General features: G+C 37.7%; 1 protein-coding gene across 1 annotated transcript in view; it reads left to right on the plus strand.

Annotated features, from left to right (window-relative positions):
• The window catches only part of Utx (Utx histone demethylase), a 758,689-nt gene that overhangs the window by 44,569 nt on the left and 699,933 nt on the right, over positions 1–14,187 (plus strand). Inside the window, exon 2 of the mRNA XM_090377749.1 lies at positions 4,895–4,961. Within this exon, the coding sequence (XP_090233875.1) occupies positions 4,895–4,961 (67 nt within the window). The remainder of the gene's footprint in view (positions 1–4,894; positions 4,962–14,187) is intronic.

Consider the following 14,187-nt stretch of genomic DNA (forward strand, 5'->3'; position numbering starts at 1 on the left):
TAACTTTGGTTTGGAGGGTGGGGTAATTATGTCTTTAATTGGAATGTTCTTTCTGTACACACTGTACCCCCATAATCAAATTCTGCATCCCTTATATCTAAGTGACATCACACCTTTGATATCCCCATTTGATTACTTCACCAACACTTCATCCTGATCAAATTTATTAACTGTGCTCCTAGCATTGGTATATGTGCACCTGTTCTTACTCTTAGTTACCTTAACACAGTCCATGTATTTGCCTGGTCCATGATGACTCACAGCGGACCTTGAAATCCTCAGCACCTTGCTTTCCAGGTTGCTGCACTTTCCAATAGAAACAGTGCAAAAATCACTTTCACCTCTGCCTGCAGCTATTGTTAAATCTATTAGTCTGTGTATCCCCACAAGCTAGCAGTTTTCCTACCCATCTAACGCTGTCTCAATATTATCAGCAAATATTCTTGCATCCTTTCTATATAAATGTTTCCTATTCTTTTAGAAGCAGTCTCTTCTGTTAAAAAGCACAGACCATGCTGTGAAAAATTCTGCCCCATCAGTCTTGCATAATCTGTCCAGAGCTAAATTGATTGATTGACAAGGCTCTCATCATATACTCTCTCTCTCTCTCTCTCTCTCTCTCTCTCTCTCTCTCTCTCTCTCTCTCTCTCTCCTTCCTGTCATGCCTTGGCAGAATTGCAGACACTTTCAAATTTAATCCTAACTCAACTTTTTCTCCATGTCACCACTTGTTAAGTAACTCAGCAGATCTCATACTTTTAATATCATTAGTGCTAATGTGTACAACAATATCACCTTTTGTGCCTTTAAAAGATAATATCTGCTCTGTCTTCAACTTTTGCCCCTGACAGACATACCCTAGTCTTATTTCACCTATACTTTTTGCACAATATATTTTCCTGACAGCACAGTCACCAACAACAGCTATCTCCTGTGGGACCTGTGCATTTTTCCCTGGGAATTGCCTATGTGTTACCTGATGCACAAGAATGAGCCCTGGCATTGAGTTGGGCAGCTGAGAGTTTGATGGGTCCAGTTTTCATTTATTCGAGACATCTCCCTACTCTTGAAACTCACATAGACGCCCATCAAAATGCTGAGTTGGCACCTAATACCTTCGCACTCTCTGCACCTAGCACTCAAAAAAAAACATTCTCCTTGGCTAGATCGTGTCCTGTTCCAGAAAGTGCTGCAAACATTTCACAAAAATTGCATGTTTTTTTAAACTGTAATGTGTTGGAGAATGCCCGCCTTCAGTTCACCCCTGTGCCACAGCACTCCCACTACTTTGTGCATGTTGCTTTGCTGCTCTAGTCTAGGCATGATTTCTATTTAAATACAATTTGATTAATACTGAGAATTAATAAGATTAATTGAGAATATTACACTAAGCTAACAGATTCCTAAATTCAGTAATATGTATTATACTAGTTATGTTATACCTTATGCTCTTGAGTTTGAGATATATGTTACGCATTACCGTAACGATCACAATGTTAAATTAATTAATGGTATTCATTAAAAAAATGTTAATTTGATAATAAGAAAATTATCCTACTAGCTCCAACCTACGTGATTCAAGCTTTAGAGCTACATATTTACCACAATTAAAAATTAGAATTCCCCTACCACTCACTCTACAATACTATAACAATGACAGCAAATTCCAAATGATACAAAAGTTCTACGTATATTAAGTAGTAACCTACAAAATGTCCAGCTAAATTCAAAATAAACTAAGGACATAACTAGGACTATAAAGCTACTTATAGAATATGATTTAACAATTATAATAATTAGGTCAATAAAATGGAAAAAAATTTCTCAAAAACTTATCGGTTTCCTGGAGCTGAAAATTCTTTAACCATATGTGGTCAGATTTTAATTTGATAAAGATTTAGATAAATTTATAAATTTCAGTTAGAAAAGCCATATGGCTTCTACAAGTTAAACCCTCATTCACTTTGAATTGTCAAACTAATAGAGCAAACCTATCTGCGAAAAGATCTAAACCTTCCAAACACTTCCTAGTTCATTTCACAAATATACGTGTTCTCAGTTCTAATCTCAGCGATGTCCATTTCTACTTACAGTCTGACAGAATCTCAGTTATTGGTTGATTCAACTACTGCTTGTGTCAGTTATCCAATTATTCGCTGTATGATTCCTTTCGCCTCAGAGGTTGTACTTGTGCATATGTCTGTTCCTATATCCTCTGTCAGAGACTTGGTAATTTGGAATCTCCTCTTTTCAATCTTCTCTCGCTTAAAATCTCTCTACCTCATTCTGTCAAATTCACCTGTTTTCTCTACCATTCTTCCAACTCCACTAATCACTTGGAACTTTGACTTCCTCTCTTTGCAACTTGACTTTCTCCAGTCCAACTTTCCTATAAGGTAATTTTCCTTGGTGATTTTAATGTTCACAACTCCAGCTGGCTTCCGTTGTCTAGTCACACAAACCCAGCTGGTCGAGATACTGATAGAATACCGGACTGTCCTAACCATACAGCTAACCTGCTTGATCTTTTTCTCACAAACAACCCTTCTAAGTACACGGTCAAAGTGAGTGGTCCTTTAGGCACCTCAGATCACAACTTGGTAATTTAACATCCATTTACTGTCCAACTTCAAACTCACAGAACCAACTTTTCATCTTCCTTGTTTATTCTTCAACTGCCATTTTCTGGAACAACCTTCCTTCATACGTGTTTTTTCCTAAGGGAAAAAATATACAAAATAAAGATATCCAAAGATATCCAAAGGCTATCCTGGAATGGATACCTCCTGGAAGAAGGAGAAGAGGAAGACCTAGGAGAACATGGATGGATGGAGTACGGGAGTGCATTACAGCCCGAGGCTTAACCGACCAAGACACCTTGAACCGCACTTTATGGCGGGAAAAAAATTCCTAACAAGAAATAACTTGTAGGCTGAGGAGCCCATTGTAAATGGAAACACTCCTCTTGAAGAAGATATTATTGTAATAAATATCATATAACATATATATATATATATATATATATATATATATATATATATATATATATACATACAGAGAGAGAGGAGAATCGGATCAAGCAGGCAGAAAATTGAGTAGGTGTGCCGCAAAATAAAATAATTTACATAGGGGTGCCGTTATTAAAAAAAAGGTTGAAAACCACTAGCTTAGTCTATGGGCTTCAATAGGAACAGAAAGGTCCTCATGATCAAAACTGAATGCAGTAAACCACACAGTTTTTATTTTTTAATCATATTGCTATGCACATTTGTGAGCACATAGGTTTGCTTAAAATATTATTTGTCATTTCTGTATATCAGTAATATAGCAATCTCCAAGATACTGGTCCCATCTAAATTGTGACTATGCAGTAGAGGAATGGTAAGCCGGCTGCATTATCTGCCCTAAACCCTATGGATCTCAGCCATTGTCAGATAAACATTCATACTACTGCATACAGGGTAACCGATGTGGCTGTTCTTAGACCATGGAGAACAGCTGTGAAGCTATGTGGTCAGCCAAAACCCAAATGTATCTTTCAACACTAAATATAAGATCGCTTTACAAGCCTGGAAAAATAAAACTGGTAGAAGAAGAATTGAAAAGGATCAAATGGAATATTGTAGGAATGTCAGAGACACATTGGACAGAAGAAGGAACACTGGATACAACAGATGGAAGAATATTTTACTCAGGGAGAAAACACAACATACATAGAGAAGGAGTTGCTTTCATAGTAAAGAAATATCTATTAAATTCAGTAAAATAAATTTACCCACACAGCTCAAGAATGATAGGTTTAAGTATAAAAGGTAAAGAAAAAGGTTTGGTTTTTTTTTTTTTAGGAGCATTAGCAACTAAGGCCATATTGCTCCGGGGATATGCGGTGGGCATTCCCCGACCTATCCACATCCTCCGTATTTGGTGGTCACGGGCTTGAAACCCTGTCTAATCAAGAAGCGTGTGCTATGCACTGATGCTCCTGCCCACCTGGCTACGGAGGCACCCCTAAAGAAAAAGGAATCTTCATAAAAATAATATGAAGATTCCTGAAGGTATATACATGAAGATTCCTCATGTATATACATGAAGATTCCTCATGTATATACATGAAGATTCCTCACATGATGACACAGAGATAGCTTCCTTCTATTCAGACCTACAAGAAACCATAGATAACACAAACAAAAAAAATATTTTAATAATAATGGGAGACTTTAATGCAAAAGTTGGAGGCTTTTTGACAGACTTCAGTGACGTATTAGGAAAATTCGGGATAGGAGATAGAAGCGAGCGAGAAGAACTCTTGAACTTCTGCAAAGAAAACAAATTATTCATCACCAACACACGGTTCTACCACTTATATCAACATAAATATACATGGACAATTAAATGGAAATTTAAAAATACGAAGCCAACGAACTATAGAACAATGCTAAATACATCAAGATTTGAAGAAGACAAAATAAAGGAAATTTATGGGGAAACACTACAAGAAACATTATTATTAGTATTATTAGTATAGTAAAATCATTATTATTTGCAATATTATTAGTAGAGAAATATACCAATAAAAATTAGTATTATTATAATACTAGTAATACTAATATATAGCAATAATTTTTATTCTACAGTATATCAAGCTTGGGTACACATTTTAATAATTTTGCTTGTAACTTTCAAGAGTTTTTAAAAGTGGTGGGGAATTTTAAACCAAATAGAATTTGGTTTAAAATTTCATTTTATTCAATTTTATTAGAACCATTCAAACACAAAATATCTTTCTAATTATTACTTTTATTATATTAGACTTTTGCACACCCCTGAAATGTAAGGAGAGTATTTTATAATCTATGAAACTCAAAATTAATATATTTTATCTTGTTTCTTTCAGTCGCTTTTTTGGCTTCTTGAAATTGAATATTCCTGAAAACTCAAAAAAGAAGGCTCTTATTGTGAAAGTAAGTTGCTTATAATTTTAATCATTTAATGTTTCATTATTTTTTAAAATAAGCTATAATCAAGGTATTATTATTTTTACTATTTTAATTAGAGAATGCTCTAAATAAAAAATTAGTTTTTTTTGAGGAAATTTTCCAGATAATCGAAACTTTGAGTAATCTGCAAAATGAAAGAAATGCTCATAAATATAATAAAATTCTAATTACATACAATTAATATATATTGCATTCATACTTATAAATGTATATAAAGTGTGACAAGATTTGATATAAAATTTAATACATACCTGCATATTTTTTGAAAAAGGAAAACAGTGAAGTTTGTCTTTCCCTTGGTTAGCCTTCTTGCAAATGGTATTATATAAATTTTGAAACATCAACTTGTCTCCAAGAAGAGTGGAGTCTGTTGCGCCATTGAGTAGGCACATTGTATTGATACTACACTGGTGTGCAAAATTTAAGGACAAGTCAGGTTTTCACCTGTAGCTTCTCATAGGAGTGGCCTGGATATGGGAAAAGCATACCAATGGAACCTCGTGAGGTACAGAAATGAAGTAGGAAACAACATCGACACAACAACGGAAACAAAACGGTACAGAGGGACTTGATTCAAAAATGGCAACATAGCACTGGCTGCCATGATACAGATGCATCACTGCCAAAGATGGAACAAAGGGAAGAGGTGGTTCTCAGTAGGAGATATGGCAACCCCTAATGTCGATGCAGGCTTTGTACCGCCTGTCCATACTTAGAAGAATGCTGTTAATAAGTTCTTGCAGTAATATCATTCATTCCTCTGTCAGCACTATCTTCAGCTGGTGAATATTTTCTGGTGGGTGTGGACGTACCGCTAGGTGTCTCCCCAGAGCTTCCCATATGTGTTCGATGGGATTTAGATCAGGAGAAACGGGCAGGCCAATCCGTACGAACAATGTCCTCACTTTCCAAAAGCATATATCAACAGCTGCAGGGCGATGGAGGTGTCCATTATCATCCATAAACACGAACTTGGGGCCAATGGCACCTCAGAACAGATGCACGTGGGGAAGTATTACCTCAGTAGCGTGCACTGAGGTAATACTTCCCCACGTGAGTATCTGGAGTTGTGTACGTCCATCCAAGAGAGCGCGTCCCCAGATGAGAACATCTCGACCGACATATCGATCCCTTTCAGTGATGTTCGCAGGGTGATACTGTGTGCCAACCTCTCGCCAGATTAGCTGACATCCAGAATCGCTGCTGAGACTGAATCTACCGTACCTTAAGTAAAGATTTTGTGATTGTAACCTTTAGAAATAGTGTTGGTCCTAGTGTACAACACATATATCATGTTTCTTGACGAGCTAAATTTTTATTCAATAGAAAATTGCAACCGTTATCCATCTGTGTGCACCCATTAAGTTAAAATGTGATGGATATACACAGACACAAATTAAAGATCTCTGAGAATAATGTTAACATTAACAGTATCAAAAATGAAGAATTACTGAAATATGATAGGGTGTGCTACTATAGAGGTGGAGATAAACTTTCTGAGAAATTAAAGGGCCTTGTCTACAGGAACATCATAAAATGTAGACAACATATGTAACATATTTCTTTGTGATATCCAATTTTGACTTGGACTTCCACAGGCTGTAGAGACTTTGATTAATGCAGATTCTTTAGGTGTACTAGCATTTATTTGTACAGTGCCTATTTGTCTTCACCATTTCCATCTGTCTGTCTGTTTGTCTACTTGTAATAACTAGCTTCTCGGGGGATGGATTTTCATGAAATTTTATATTTGGCCATTTTAGAATGATTCATCAACCTGTGCCAAATTTCATTAAAATCAAACAATAGAAATTGACAAACACAAATAATATTTGTTTGTTTTATACATATCACAGAGGCTATCCACATAACATATAATGTAACTGAAGCACAGGATATTATATTTAGTGTAAGTTTTGGAAAATAATGCAAGAAAACAAGATATATAGTGTCACAAAAAAAAAAATCCAATTCCCATATCATAAGTGGTTATGTGTATCACCAATTCACAAAGAGCCCTTTGTGAATTGGTGATACATTTGCACACCTCCAGTCCATGGGGACCTTCCCTGAGTCCAAGGAAGCGCTCATAATTATGGCTAAGAGTTTGCTTACTTCCTTTGTTGCCTCCTTTAATATAACGGTAAGGGTATCGGGTAAGGGTATTCAATCCATGTTTTTTACAAGTTTTGCAGCTCCGGCCAACGCAAAGTTTTTAGCTATATTTAGCCACTTTATTGACTTAATTGTTATATTAAATTATTTTCTATAAGTAGCTTATAGACCCTGGTTTATTCTGAATTTAGATAGTGAGATTTTGGAAGATAATTAATACTTGGTGTCAATAGATTTACTGTTCGTAACTTGCCGCCATTGTTATACAATAGAACATTATATCTATTAATATCATTATATAATATCAATTAATCAGTAAAATTTATTAATCTTGTTAAACTTCATTGTCAGTTAAATGGTACTTTTTTAACTAAATACACATAACCTTTTACAAACATTATTAATTTAATACATAACTTGATATGGAAGTTATATAATGTAACTCGGAGATAATACTTGATACTGAAAAAAAAAAAAAAATATATATATATATATATATATATATATATAGTGTTATAACTGCATTGGGATATAAGCTTAGGGTTATAATATTGTACTGAAATTGAAATTTTATTGAAATTGAATTGAAATCATGACTCAGACCAGAGCAGCAAAGCAAAAGGCTCAAGTTAATGGGAGTGCTGTGCTCGGGAGAACAGGGGGGGGGGGAGAAGTTGCTCTCTGAATCACAGCCTTTTAAATTGCACTGTTTTTTTGATGTTTGTGGAGCAATCAGGAATGGGACATGATATTGACAAGAGGAATGTCTTTGTGTATGCACGATGTAAAGAGAACTTGAAGGATAGGGAGGATGCTCTCGAAGGATCTAAACCTAGAAGCCCATCAACTCTCAGCTGCCCACATCAATGCCAGAGCTTGCACTTGATCATTACACAACACAGTGGCAACCCCCAATGCAGGATGCGTTGGTCCCACAGCAACTAGTAGTTGTCAGTGACTCTATTGTCAGGGAAACGGGGAACATATTGTGTAAAAAGGATAGATGGAACAGGACCAGGGTATGTCTGCCAGGGGCAAAGGTTGATGACATTGTAGAGAAGATATCATCTTTTAACAGCACAAAAGATGATATTGTTGTACATGTTGGCACTAATGATATTAACAGTAAGAGACCGGCAGAATAACTTAATAAGTACAGGTCACTGTTGAAAAAAAGCTGTGAATTAGGGTTGAATTTGAAAGTGTCTGCAATTCTGCCCAGACTTGATAGGAGGGAGTATATGATGAGAGCCTTGTCGATCAATTCGGCCCTGGAGAGATTGTGCAAGGTGCAAAGGGTAGAATTTTTCTCAGCCTGATCTGTGTTTGTTAACAGGAGACACTGCTTCTACAGGGATGGGATACCCTTAAATAGAAAGGGTGTGAGAATATTTGCTGATGCTATTAAGGCAGTGTTAGGTGGGTCTAACACTGCTAGCTTGGGTGGGGATACACAGACTAATAGATTAACAGTAGCCGCTGGCAGAGGTGAAAGTGATTCTTGCACTGATTCTATTGGAATGAGCAGCAGCCTGGAAAACAAGATGCAGGATATTTCCGAGAATGCTGTGAGTCATTGCGGTACAAGTAAACACATGGGTTGTGTTAAGCTAGCTAAGAATAGGAACAAGTGCATGTATACTTGCTTGTACACCAATGCCAGGAGTTTTGTAAATAAATTTGTTGAATTTGAGGTGTTGGTCAAAATATCAAAGGCAGATATTGTTGTGATATCGGAGTGGTGGTGTCACACAGATTCAGATATAAATGCAGAACTGGAATTTGGGGAGTACAATGTGTACAGGAAGGAAGGAGGGGGTTATGCTATTAGTTAAGAAACACATAAAATCCAAGGAAGTGCAGCCAGTCGATATTGCTGGACAGTGCAGTGTTGAGTCAGTTTGGTGTGACGTTGTTGTTGTTATTTGGTTTTTAGGAGCATTAGCAACTAAGGCCATATTGCTCTGGGGATGTGCGGTGGTCATTCCCTGATCTTTCCGCATCCTACGTATTTGGTGGTCACGGGCTGAAACCCTGGTCTAATCAAGAAGCGTGCGCTATGCGCTGATCCTCCTACCCACCTGGCTACAGAGGTGCCCATTTGGTGTGCTGTAGGCCTAATGACTGACGAGTAAAATAAAAACTGTACAGGGAAATAGAGTGGGCCAGTAAATCAGAGTCTTATAATGGGAGATTTTAATTTCCTGGATATTAACTGGAATTTGTGGGTTGATCACACACACTAGCAAGGCTTTTGTGGATTTATTGGATGATTGTTTTCTACATCAGCATGTTCGGGAGGCAACTAGAGGGAGTAATACTCTTGATCTGATTATCAGTAGTGATTCTTCATGCATTAAGAATATACAGTAAAGGAACCATTAGGTGGCAGTGATCACAGTGTGCAGAAGTGGGATTTATTCAAAGAGGTAACTACCATCAAGGGTGAAGGGAAGGATTTTTGCTTTCGTGACGGCGACTATGGAGGTCTGAGACAGTATTTAAATTCTGTACAGTGGGAACGACGGATGAGGTTAACCAACAGTTGTTGTTGTTATTTGGTTTTTAGGAGCATTAGCAACTAAGGCCATATTGCTCTGAGGATATGTGGTGGCCATTCCCTGACCTTTCTGCATCCTCCGTATTTGGTAGTCACAGGCTTGATACCCCGGTCTAATCAAGAAGCGTGTGCTACGCCTGCCGCTCCTGCCTACTTGGCTATGGAGGCGCAGCTGTTACCAATAGCAAATTCAAAATGGTAAGGAAAGAATTAATCTTGGAAGCTACTAGGCTTTACATACCAACTAAGAAATATTGTTCAAGGTTTAGACCTAAATTGATGTCAGTTGAACTAATAAGACATGTGGCAGAGAAGAAAAATGCATGGAATACATATAAATTAATGGGTGACATGGAAGCTTATTAGTAACATTAGTAGTAGAGGCGTATGATGCAAGAAAGCAAGCTTATGCAGCATCAGCCAAAAAAAACCTTCCACTTCACCCCTCTGTTCGTTCGAAATACCTGTCCAGCTGAGCCTTAAATTTATTTAGGCTATCAACTTCCACAACAAGGGATGGAAGTCTGTTCCACCAACCAACTACCCGCTGGCTAAAGGCAAATTTACGCACATCTATCCGACATCTGTCTTTCCTCAATCAGAATTTATGCCCTATCAGGTGATTATTATGAGCATGAGGCAGAATCCCATCAGCATTGAGCATGCTCAAACCATTCAAGGCTTTATACACCTCTATCAGATCACCTCGCTGGTGCCTAGTCTCCAGATGCTGTAATTTGCAAAACTTAAGCCTTTCTTCATAAGAGCAATCCCTTGTTCCATTCACTAATCTTGTATCTCTTCTCTGTACTTGTTCCAGCAGCTCTACATCCTTCTTGAATTGAGGCCTCCAGACCTGTACACAGTACTCAAAGTATGGCCTGACCATTCCCTTATATAAGGGAATAATCACCTTCTTGTCCCTGGCTAGAAAAATTCCTGTAGATCATTGATAAGACACCATGAGCTACTCTTGCAGCCCATCTGCACTGCTCAGAAAACTTCATCTTCACCCAGGTCCCTTTCATTCTCTACCACTGTCAGTGTAGTACCACAGAGTTGATATGTTGCTCTGGGGTTGCTGTTTCCCCATATGTAGTATTTTACATTTGTCAATGTTAAACTTCATTTTCCACCTCTCTGCCCATCTGCTCAACCTTTCCAGATCCTGTTGCAGCAGCATGGCGTCAGTAGTGTCCTTAACAACTCTGCCAACCTTTGTATCATCTGCAAACTTGGACAGTAAGCTTGATATACCATCATATCATCAATATTATTTATAAATACAGAAAACAATAATTGACCCAACACAGAACCCTGAGGGACTCCACTAATAACATTAGATCACGATGAGCAGTGTCCATTGATTACCACTCTCTGTCGTCTCCCCCTCAACCACTCCTTTACCCATAGCACCAATTTGCCGCCAATGCCACACTGCTGCAATTTGTGCAGCAGTCTTCCATGTGCAACAATATCAAAAGCCTTTCTGAAATCCACGTATATAATATCAAAGTTATTCCCTGCAGCCAGTTCTTTTGTGACTGCATCATAGTATCCAATCAGATTGGCCAGGCAAGACTTCCCCTTAACAAAACCATGCTGTGTCCGAGCTATAACTGAAGTCCTGTCTAAATGATCCTGTAGTGCTTCTTTAACCAGTGCCTCCATTAATTTTCCTGGAACAGAAGTTAAACTCCCAGGTCTATAATTACTTGTGTCAGCCTTTGATCCTCCTTTGTGAATTGGGGTCAAATTTGCACATCTCCAGTCTATGGGTACCTCCGCTAAGTCCAAGGAAGCTCTTATAATTATGGCTAAGGGTTTGCTTACTTCCTTTGCTGCCTCCTTTAATATAACTGGATAGATCCCATCCACCCCAGGTGACTTTCTTGTGTTTATCTTCAACAATTTCTCCTCCACTTTACTCTCAGTTATTACAAGATTATCTAGCTTACTGCCAGAGTTGAATACACCTCTGGCATTCCCCTCGTTGAATAACTCTTGTGTGAATGGCGATGCAAAATATTCATTTAATTTGTTAGCTACCTGAGCAGGATCATCAACAGAAGTTATGATATAATAGATATAAGCTGGTCTCTTACCAAGTCACAAAGGGGATTAGGCAGATTATGATAAATATTTGGCAAAGGATGCAAAGAAAAACAGCAGTGTTCTTTACCTATGTAAATTCTAGAAGGAAAGGGATGAATCAGATTGGTCAACTGGATATTGATGGTTCAACTATTGATGATCCTGCACAGGTGGATAATAAACTGAGTATTTAGCATCTACATTCACACATGAGTTCTTCACGGAGAGGAATGCCAGAGGTGAATTAAACTCTGGCGGGAATCTAGATAATTTTGTAATAAATGAGAGGAAAGTGGAGGGAAAATTGTTGAAGATCAACATAAAAAAGGCACTTGGGGTGGATGGGACTATCCAGTTATATTAAAGGAGGCAGCAAAGGAAGTAAGCAAACCCCTGGCCATAATTATCAGAGCTTCCTTGGACTCAGGGGAAGTACCCTGAGATGTGCAAATGTGACCCCAATTCACAAAGGAGGATCAAAGGGTGACACAAGTAATAATAGACCTGTTAGTTTAACTTCTGTTCCAAGAAAATTAATGGAGGCACTGGTTAAAGAAGCACTGCAGGATCATCTAGATAAGACTTCAGTTCTAACTCGGAGACAGCATGGTTTTGTTGTTAGGGGGAAGTCTTGTCTGACCAGTTTGATTGGATACTATGATATGGTCACAGAAGAACTGGATGCAAGGAATAACTTTGATATCATATATTTGGATCTTAGAAAGGCTTTTGATACTGTTGCACATGGAAGACTGCTGCACAAATTGGAACAGTGTGGCATTGGAGGCAAATTGCTGCTATGGATAAAAGAATGGTAGAGTGGGTGAAGACAGTGGTAATCAATGGACACTGCTCGTTGTGGACTAATGTTATTAGTGGAGTCCCTCAGGGTTCAGTGTTGGGTCCATTTTTGTTTTCTGTATTTATAAATGATATTGATTATGGTATATCCGGCTTAATGTCCAAGTTTGCAAACGATACGAAGGTTGGCAGGGTTGTTAAGGATACTAATGACAGTATGCTGTTGCAACGGGATCTAGAAAAGTTGAGCAGATAGGCTGAGAGGTGGAAAATGAAGTTTAACATTTGACAAATGTAAAGTATTACATATGGGAAGCAGTAACCCCAGAGTAACGTATCAACTCTGTGGTATTGCACTGACAGTTGTGGAGAATGAAAAGGACCTTGGGGGGTAATTGTGTAGTCAGATATGAAGTTTTCTGAGCAGTGCAGACGGTCTGCAAGAGTAGCTCATGGAGTCTTGTCAATGATAAACATTAATTTTCCTGTATATCCTTGACAAGGTCAATGATATACAAAAAAAATCTTTCTGAATGGTCAGGCCACACCTTGTGTACTGTATACAGGTCTGGAGGCTTCGTTTTAAGATGTAAAGGATGCTTAAACGAATACAGTGAAGGGCAACAAGATTAGTGAATGGAACAAAGGGTTGCTCTTATGAAGAAAGTAGGATAGATTTGTGGAAGTTTGCTTTCAGCCGATTGGTGGTTGATTGTTGGAACAAACTTCCATCTGTCGTAGAAGTTGATAGCTTAAATAGATTCAAGGTAGAACTAGATAAATATGTGGAGCAAATGGATGGATGAAATGAGGTTTTTTTTTTTCCTTTGGCTGATGCAGTATAAGCTTGCTTTCTTGTATCATATGCCTTTACTAATGGTAATGCTAATTAGTACATAAAATGGATGATGAAGAATATGGGGCTATTTTGCAAAAAAAAAAAATAAATAAATAAAATAATAAATATAAACTCAGTTTATGTGAAGCAAATAATGACAAAAAATATGATGAGCAATACTATGGATTTTCAAAAACAGCTGTTGCCATCCTTGAAGAACAAACTGTAGCTTATACTCACTAATGAAGGCATTGCTAATGCACCATCAGTTACAAAGCCTAAATTATATCATGATTATCTAAAGATGATGATGATCTAAAGAGGTACTTTAGATCATGATGATCTAAAGAGGTACTCACGGCAGTTAAGGCAAACCAAAATGATGGTAAAAGGTCCAACAAATACCAGAAGAGCTAACCTCCACTCTCTCATCAATATCTACCTACCTACTTCAAGCAATTTGGTGTATACCTCAATCCTGAGAGTCAGAAACCATAGTTTTCTGTTTTCTTGCTAAAACAAACCGAACAAAAATCCATCCATCCCTCAGTGGAGTTCCCATTCTACTTGTTCAAAATCGTATTGACCTTGGGATCAGATTTGACCTAAAGCTTATGTTCAGCCAAAATAGAGACTTGCTTTTCACGAAAGCTGCTAGACTGAGATGGTTATGTAAGCAGCATTTGCAACATGTAACAGACAAATCCACCATAGTCAGATACATTGCAACAATAGTTTATCCCCCACTTCTCTATGCTGCAGATATCTTGGCATCTGCATCT

This window comes from Mastigoproctus giganteus, chromosome 1, assembly GCF_048544385.1.
Source record: "Mastigoproctus giganteus isolate SK-2022 chromosome 1, ASM4854438v1, whole genome shotgun sequence".
NCBI lineage: Eukaryota > Metazoa > Arthropoda > Arachnida > Uropygi > Thelyphonidae > Mastigoproctus > Mastigoproctus giganteus.